Source organism: Trachurus japonicus, chromosome 4, assembly GCF_045865225.1.
Source record: "Trachurus japonicus isolate A0001 chromosome 4, Traja_1.0".
NCBI classification, from domain to species: Eukaryota; Metazoa; Chordata; class Actinopteri; order Carangiformes; family Carangidae; genus Trachurus; species Trachurus japonicus.
Window position 1 is genome coordinate 34192302 of NC_140910.1, and position 9746 is coordinate 34202047.

Here is a 9746-nt window from a genome sequence, read left to right on the forward strand (position 1 = left end):
TACGTAGTTTACTTAGACTACGTAGGTTTTCAAACGTAGCAGATAGCTAAGCAGGTGCTGCCTGTTAGAATAAAACCAGGTCACTGATTCTTGAGAATTTGGATAAAACAACATTTAAAAGCTTATTCATAAAAATCTGACTGTGTTGACAAAAACCCTGGACGCATTTTTGGCAGCCACAAACTTTAATTGAATATTTTTGAAAATCCATTGATTTTAGTTTTAAATGCTTTTTAAAATTTGCTTGTTCATCTCACATATATATTATGCATTTGAAATAACTTTTTCACAGTTTAATATTAAATTGAAATAATATGAACTTGTCAGAGGACATGTGCTTTTGTGGGTACTGGCCTTGTATATAATCAAATAATTAATACAAATATCAACAAAAATATGAAAAATGTGTTATATTTGTTCAAAACATTATCAAATGATCAACTGGACATATATATAGGCTACTATAGTGGCTTCTATACACGCAATTCATTTAACCCATTATATGTGTAACTTAACATTATTACGATTTTTACAGGTTTCTGTCTCCAACCTGCTGCTCACACAGACTTTAAAACTCATTTGTTCTACACAACAGAAAAACAACAACTCTTTCTTCTTTCTGCCGTTGCACAGTTTATATTTATTTATATTTTAATTTTTATTTCTTTAAATCAGGAACAGCGCATATTAATGAACATTGTAGGCTACATATGCAAATATGCCGACTAATTTCCACAGGCAAGTTGTTTTAATAATAAATTAAAAAAAAAAAAAGACACATGAAAAGTAGCCTACATAGAAGAACCATAGAAAACCAATACATGCATGTAGTAGGAGGCTAGTTATGTATATTTAATTTGTCACAGTTTCTTCTATTTATTCTAATTTTAGTATTTTACTTTTCTTATCTCTGTTTTAGTTTTGCTCTACCATGCCCTTATATTATATTACATTATATGTGCACTACTGAATCTACTAGAACTTTTGTTTGTCACAGATTTGATTTGATTTGAATATTTTAGTTTAGTAATAATATAAGGACTCAAATAAATGAAGGAATGACGACACTGTAAATGTCTATATCTTGCAGTGTTGTCTGAATAACGGTCTACAATGATATAAAAACACAACAGGACAGGAGAGTAAGTTCTGCCTGCCTCCTGTGAACTATATGGTGTTAAAAGTAGTGAATAAGTGGGTCTCAGTCATAACTTTTTTTTCTTCTGGATATATTATTAACCTATAATTATTATTATTTGCCTTGAATCCAAGAGGTTTAATTCTTTCATTTTAAGAGCATTTTCCACATGTCTATTCTCCCCTGTGTATTTATTAATATGTAAACTCTAAATTTTCAGAGTTTTATTTTGTGGTTTCTATCATTTCCATGGCTGTCCTGAAATATGCCTGCAGATAAAATGTATTATCATTGTCATTGTTATGGTAATTATTGCTTCTTCTTATTATTATTATTAAACTGAAAAGAGAAATAAATAAAATAAAATGAATAAACGAACTTCACCGGAAGGAAAGGCCCTCCACGGACCATAAAAGGGGGCGCACACGTTTCCCGGGGAAGAAAAATAAAAGGAGACCACCACGGTTTCTTACCGGAAGCTTCAGCGCTCGAGTAGGACATCTAGTGGCCAATAAAGTGAAGTGCAACCTAGACGTGTCATTCATTGGTTCATGGATTGATGGGATTTGATTGGCAAAAATGTCACTAAATGATGTCCAAAACAATGTTGTTTGTTAATTGAACTGAAACTTTATTTTAAGTCTCTGAAGTATATCGATGATCATATTAATAGTAAATGTTTATCAGACCCTCAATTTTATTCAGAAGACCTTATTTAAAGGGACAACAAGGAGTTTCTATTTGGTTATAAAAAAGTCTCATATTAATGTGGATGAATCTACGTTACCACTTGTTAATGGCTCCATTTTAGATAAATCTATGGGTTTTTTTTTGGTTTTTTTTATATATTTTTTGGCTTTTCATGCCTTTATTCGATAGGACAGTTGAGAGTGTGACAGGAAATGGGAGGCAGAGATGGGGGGAATGACATGCAGGATAGGGCCGTCCGACGCGGGACTCGAACCGGGGCCGCCTGCAGCGAGGACTATAGCCTCAACACATGGGGCGGGTGCTCTACCAACTGAGCTAAACTCCGCCCCATAAATCTATGGTTTTGTCTCTATGGTTATTTTGTTATTATTAGTGGTGGTGGAAATGCTGGGCGAGCCGACCAGCGTTTCCTTACACTGCAAAAACTCTAAGTCTTTCCAAGAATATTTGTCTTATTTCTTGTCAAAATGTCTCATTTCTAGTCAAAACGAATCTCTTTCCACTTAAAATAAGACTCATCACCTAAAAATTAACTTGTTTTTAGATCATTTTCACTTGTTTCAAACTAATTTTCAATTGAAATAAGTAGAAAAATCTGCCAGTGAAAGCAAGTTTTTTGTGCTTGGAATAAGAAAGAAAAACTTGCTCCACTGTCAGATTTTTCTACTTATTTAAAGTGTCTAAAAACAAGCTGCTTTTAATGTGATGAGTCTTATTTTAAAGCAGAAGTAAGTGGTCCGGTCGTTTTCGCTAATGCTGCGTTCCAGGCAGGCTTTTGAAATCGTAAATTACAGCTTCAAGTCACAACTTACGACTTTGTAGCGTTCCAGGCAACCCACTCGTGTTTCTCCGACCTGTTTTACCGGTGAAAGTCACTATAACGGCCACTCGTAACTTCTGACCCGTGAACTCGTACCAGATCGAACTGGTACCACTTCACGGTCGGAAAAATACGAGTTTCCTTGAACGCAACATAACAGTCCTCGTCCCTACGTCGCCACATTCACGGCGTTCCTTGGCTGCACACACAGCCCTGCATGCCGTTCTCTCTCCTCATTGGATAAAAACTGTAGGATACGATAAAGGTTTTCTCCTCGGCTCAGAGCAGAGCAGAGTGACTGACAGACCCGTGTTTCAGTCCAAACACTCTATAGAAGTGATTGCTGTCGGAAGATATAACTATTTAAGACTTATATTAACACAAATATATCACTTACTTCTGCTTTAAGTATAATTAGATTTATTTTGACTAGAAATGACATTTTCACTAGAAATAAAACAAATATTCTTGGTAAGATTTTGAATTTTTGCAGTGCACTTTCGGTTTGGCGGACGCTGCCCGGCGAGTCATGAGAATAACGCCGCCGAATCTCCGTTTATGGTGGGAACTACGACGGTATGTGATCGTCTTCCAACCTCTGACTTTAATTATTGATGAATGAAAACATGAGTCTGTCTTGAGCCGGTCAAAGAATTTCACGGTGCGGAGGCTCATAAATGTAGTGTGGAAACACTTCGCTTTTACAAAACTCCTCCTTGTCCCTTTAAAGCAGAAGTAAGTGATATATTTGTGTTAATATAAGTCTTAAATAGTTGTATCTTCCGACAGCAATCACTTACATAGAGTGTTTGGTCTGAAACACGGGTCTGTCAGTCACTCTGCTCTGCTCTGAGCCCAGGAGAAAACATTTATCGTATCCTACAGTTTTTATCCAATGAGGAGAGAGAACGGCATGCAGGGCTGTGTGTGCAGCCAAGGAACGCCGTGAATGTGGCGAAGTAGTGACGAGGACTGTTATGGTGCGTTCAAGGAAACTCGTATTTTTCCGACCGTGAAGTGGTACCAGTTCGATCTGGTACGAGTTCACGGGTCAGAAGTTACGAGTGGCCGTTATAGTGACTTTCACAGGTAAAACAGGTCGGAGAAACACGAGTGGGTTGCCTGGAACGCTACAAAGTCGTAAGTCGTGACTTGAAGCTGTAATTTGCGATTTCAAAAGCCTGCCTGGAACGCAGCATTAGCGAAAACGACCCGACCACTTACTTCTGCTTTAAGTTCCCTGACACTTTATATAGCCTCTATCATTTAATTATTGCATTATCTTTTATTATTTATAATAATTATTATTTTATTTTGTATATACTGTACATTTTTTTTGTCTATTTTTATTTTACATAATTATTTCATTTATTTATTGCGATTTGGAAATGTCTGATTGTTTTTTTATTTTGTACCTATCACGCTGCACGAGACACAGACAAGACACTGTTGACAATGAGGACGATTAAAGCAGAAGTAAGCGGGACACTTAAGCACTTACATCGATCCCATCGGTGTGTCTATCGCTAACCCTGAAGCCGAGCAGTCAAGCCAGTATTATCAGGCGTCCATTAGTCGACCTGGGTGCCGTCATATGAAGGGCTAAAATCCAATGGGAAAGCTGTGAGTGGTCACATGATTGGCCAAAGATTTTTTATTCACATCAAGATGATTGCTCCGTTGCCATGTGTGACCACTACTATCAGGAAATATCTAGTAAATCCTAATCTCATTAAAAAAATGTAATGACAGTCGTTATTTTTTAATATCACAATATCACAGGAAATGAAAATATCATAATATAATTTTTTTCCAATATGGTGCAGCCCTAGCTTGCAGAAAAAGTAGCCATGTGCCTCCATACTGTTGGTCTTTTTTCATTTTAAAGCAGGAGAATGATAATGCTCACTCAAGTCTTTGAGCTATGGTCCAATTGAAGTCTCAAGTTTGTCTTTTTTCCCCCAATATTGTGTTAAAATGTGTTGATTTCTAGTGGTTATTTGTTTTAAAAACACAATGCACAATATGGCACAGCTGTCTTTATTTTGTTGTTTCCAATGCATAGTCTCTTTGAATTGATAGTTATTTTATTAACATAATGAAATAAATACGCAATTACGTACATGTGCCTATAATGGGTTTCTTTTACCTAAGATCTCATGCTGCTATAATAAGGCAGCCGGCCATTACACATGCTGCAAAGGTGCCCTTATTTTTCACTGATCACCTGCCCCCCAAAATGTCTGTGCACGCCACTGCTGACAGACCCGCGTTTCAGACCAAACACTCTATGTAAGTGATTGCTGTCGGAAGATAGAACTATTTAATTTATATTAACACAAACATTCACCTTACTTCTGCTTTAATCAGCCTATTTTTGCCACCGAGTCCCGTCTCAAAATAACACACCTGTTCACGAGTAGGAGGATCTAAAGTAAATTATAGCTGCTGCGCAGCGATGGGTCGGGTCCGGGCTACTTTTGGGCAAATTTAGGCAATTCTGAGCAACAAACAGGAGAATAGGAAGACAAGACAGTTGACCTTATAATGTTCAATTTGCATCAGTTGAGGATTGAACCCACAATATCTGGAACCAAAGACCGTTGTCTATAGCACTGAGCTAATTGACAAGTGGCAATTCAACAGTGGCTTCACAAATTGAGTAAGCCATTCACTGTCGTGCAGGCAGATTTGAAACCACAGTAAAAAGAAAAATCAGTTTTTGAGGTAAAATAATGATATGTTAAACATCTACTACTCTAAGATGTTAGGAGCCTTCGCACATGGTCCAGTCCAAGCTATTTGGATTGATTGATGCCACCATTAGGACAATTGTCCTGTGTTTCGTGTTGAGGACATCTGACATTTTGATCTGTCATCATCATCACCCTTGCTGGGTCTCAAACTCACAATCTCTGACACCAAGAACCAGCTACTAACTCGCTGAGCTAATTGGCTGGTAGAGAGACCTGCTGTGTAGCTTCATTTATCCACTCAGGGGGTCAATGCCCGGGCAGCTGTTGTCAAGCCAGATTTCAAAAATGGTCAAAATGTCAGAAATTCATGTTATCTAAACAAAAATCTGATAAATACAATGGGATCTGGCATGGTGGGTTGGACAATTTCTGTAAGGTTTGGTGAGTCTTTCACCCATAGGAAGTATGTATTTCTTGGAGACGTAGAAAGAGAAGAAGGATGACACTGGGACCTTTTGTGCAAGATTTTAGTGAGCTTTCACCCATGGTCCGGCTCCAAGCTATTTGTTTTGTTTTTTTAATTTAGAAGACTTGCTGTGATGTCCACCATGAGATTCTGGCAATTTTGATGTGTCATTTACTGTCCATCATGACCCTTGCTGGGTCTTGAACCTCACATCCCCTCGCACACAAACCAGTGCTTAACTCAGTGAGCTAATTATCTGGAAGTGAGACAAGGTGTGTGTCTTCTCAAATAGACTCAGGGAGTCAGTGCCCGGGCAGCTGTTGTAAAGGCAGATTTCAAAAACGGTCAAAATGTCAGAAATTCTGTTATCTAAACAAACATCTGTTAATACATAAATTGCATCTTGACAGCATGGAAATGTTGGTGATTTGTTTTTAATAAGTGTTTTGCTTCATAAGAGAAAATCTGATTAAAAATCAGACTGCAGTTGTTCCCATGAGAGCAGAATTCAAAATGTTCTAGAAAATTCAGTTTTTGAGATAAAATTCTGATATTTGCTAAACTTCATCAACCATGACTCCAAAATATTCTCAATGCAGCAGTATTTGTCCATATAATGGTTGTCAATGGATACCAACTTTCTTCGTCCAAAAAGACACACCAAAAAACATCCAAATACCTCCATGCTGCTCATCTGTAACGTCCCTCTTGTATTGAACCCCCGACATGAGAAATGGTTCCGAAAAAAATTAAATAAGTCTATGTTTTAAGCTTGTTTTGTAGCGGAAGCTCCCAGTGTCTCGGTTCACTGCTCTTCCTGTGTCAGTGCAAATCCGGCGGAACAATTTCTCATGTCGGGGCTTCAATACAAGAGGGACATTACAGACGAGCATTATGGAGGTATTTGGATGTTTTTTGTAACTCAGAGAAGGAACGGAGGACTCTGAAAATTCTCACAGCTCTTAGTCGACATGAGGGTGAGTATAGTGAAATTTGAATTTTGGGTGAACTATCCCTTTGAACAAGTCAACAACAACAGGCTCAAACCGCCCGGAGCTGAAACAAGCTGAACCGTCACCAGCTACTAGTATAGCTCGGTGACAGCCTGTCATTATACCGAGTAATGGAGCTGCAACTCATCCTTTAGTCAAAAATCTGGGCGGTAGAACAAAGGCGGGGTTCCAAGTTTCACTTAGTCATAGGTCACATACTGTACCAGATACAGACACACAACATCTGACTGTGCATTGATTGATGCATGTCTCTCACACACATGAAAACATTTTGTCACTGTACAGGTGAATCTGTAATGGTCTTTCTTTTCTGTTAACAATATTTTGTTTGTTTAGAGGGGGAAAGGCCTGATGCTGTTGCTGCTATCAGCTGCAGTCACTGTGACTGCCACCGTCTGTCTCTGCACCTTTTGTAAGGGCTCAGAGAGAACCCATGACAGACTGCACATTCACCACGCTATGAGATAATAACACAACGTTACCAGACAGAGTTGTTTTAGAGGGAAATACAGAGACTGCTTGATGGAAAAACTGTCCCTGAAGGCAACGCGCAATCAAACGGTTTTGCCATGAATTTCCCTCGAAAACAACCTCTGATGTGGGTAACGTTTGTGTTATTAATCTCATAGCGTGGTGAATGTGCAGCTCACAACTTGTCCACCAGAGCGTTGTGGAGTTGTTGGATTGTGTATTTGATGAGTTTGATGATGAGGGAAACCAAGAAATCCCATAATGAGCCTCCGTAGCGTAGCTCTGAGCAGCTCACGAGTCACGGCTCTGCTCCGCCGTTCTAAAAATAGCTTGCACCAATTGACAATTAAGGGTAACGAACCTACTGCTATGACCTCACGTTACTGTAGGAAAGTGAAGTGCAAAGAGAGACATGACACCCATTCATGCCGAGTCAGAATACACTTTAAGAGACTGAATTTGTGTTATATTTATTTTATTTATTAGGCTACAATGTGTTGTTTTGCATAATGCATGCATAATGACATGACATAATCAAATAATTTGAGTGAGGACATCTATACAGTCCTGGTGCTGAGCCTAGGTGTGTCTGGTATGTGACCTATGACTAATGGCAACTTATAAAACAAGTTTCAATTATCTCTGAAAAGTTACATAACTCACACACCTGCACTCCGGACCGTATAGATGCCGTCACTCACATCATCAGAACCAGAGATGGACAGAGTACTCCACCCCAGTACTTGAGTAAGAGTACAAATACTACTGGTCAAAATTTACTCCGTTACAAGTAAAAGTAGCTCAGTCGACATGTTACTCCAGTAAGAGTAAAAAAGTACTTGCTTTTAAAGGTACTTAAGTAAATAAGATGGTTGCACCAGATTTAGCTCCCAGCTAATTTCCATCTGTAGTCCCTACACATAACATAAAAGTAATAAAATACACAGAAGAACAAGCATAACTAATACAAAGAATGAGGCATAAACAGATACCAGATTGACAATGGACAACATTTAGACAACATGTATGAGGTAGGCAAAGTGCAAAGTGCTTATAGCAGCAAGATGTTGATGGGTTTCCTTCTTTGACAAACACAGCTTGTGTCCAATAGGATTTTAGAAAAAGACCTGAAAGTAACGAGCACTTTCATCCTTCCTAGAAATTAACTTGAGCAAAGGTAAAAATATTTGTCTTGGAAATGTATTCAAGTAAGAGATAACTAAAGTAACCAAAAAAGAAATCTAGATACTCAAGTAAAGTACAAATCATCTGGATATGTACTTAAGAGTACAGTACTCAAGTAAATTTTACGCACGTTACTGTCCACCTACTGATCAGAACCAGTGTTCCAGCAAAAAAACCACCATGACATTGACATGTATTAAATTTCCTTTATTTGATTCAAGAGGGAACAATGCACATCAACAACACTCCACAGTGTGAAATGTACTCAACCATTTCCATTGATTAAGCCCCCCCCCCCACCCCCCCCCCCCCCCCCCCCCCCCCCCCCCCCCCCCCCCCCCCCCCCCCCCCTCCTCCCCCCTCCTCCCCCCCCCCCCCCCCCCCCCCCCTCCCCCCCTCCCCCCCCCCCCCCCCCCTGCCCCCCCTCCGTCCGCCCCCCCCCCCTCCCCCCCACCCCCCCCCCCCTCCCCACTCCCCCCCCCCCCCCCCCCCCCTCCCTCCCCCCCCCCCCCCCCCCCCCCCCCCCCCCCCCCCCCCCCCCTCCCCCCCGCCTCCCCCCCCCCCCCCCCCCCGCCCCCCCCCCCCCCCCCCCCCCCCTCCGCCCCTCCCTCCTCCCCCCCGCCCCTCCCTCCACCCCCCCCCCACCCCCCCCCCCCACCCCCCCCCCCCCCCCCACCCCCCCCCTGCCCCCCCCCTCCCCCCCCCCCCCCCCCCTCCCCCCCCCCCCCCCCCCCCCCCCCCCCCCCCCCCCCCCCCCCCCCCCCCCCCCCCCCCCCCCCCCCCTCCCCCCCCTCCCCCCCCGCCCCCCCTCCACCCCCCCCCCCCCCCCCGCCCCCACCCCCTCCCCCCCCCCCCCCCCCCCCCCCCCCCCCCCCCCCCCCGACCCCCCCCCCCTCTATTGTTTTCTTGTCTGTAACAACATCTCTGTCCCGTCTGTCCGTCCTGGCTGAGGGATCCCTCCTCTGTTGCTCACCCTGAGGTTTCTCCTGGTCTTCCCTGTTAAAAGGGTTTTCCATGGAGTTTTTCCTCAGTGGATGTGAGGGTCTAAGGGTATGCAGGTTCTGCATGTGGATGCAGCAGCTGCTCTGCTCTGCTCTCACCCGCGAGGCTCCAGCAGCTCGGAGCCCAAACAGGAAGCTCTCAGCCGACAGTCCCGCCCGGTCTTCATCTGGAGCAACACCGTGTCCTCCCCAAGGTCCTCCCGCGGTAAAATGTGATGATCCCTCGGTCAAAGCAGACCGGCATC

The 9746-nt window shown here is 42.3% G+C and overlaps 1 protein-coding gene across 1 annotated transcript in view; it reads left to right on the forward strand.

Annotated features, from left to right (window-relative positions):
* Positions 1-9540, forward strand: part of LOC146989309 (uncharacterized) — a 311632-nt gene extending 302092 nt beyond the window's left edge. The window contains exons 2-3 of the mRNA XM_085773190.1: positions 8788-9412; positions 9532-9540. Of these exons, the coding sequence (XP_085629316.1) occupies positions 8788-9412; positions 9532-9540 (634 nt within the window). The remainder of the gene's footprint in view (positions 1-8787; positions 9413-9531) is intronic.
* The last annotated feature ends 206 nt before the right edge of the window (positions 9541-9746 follow it).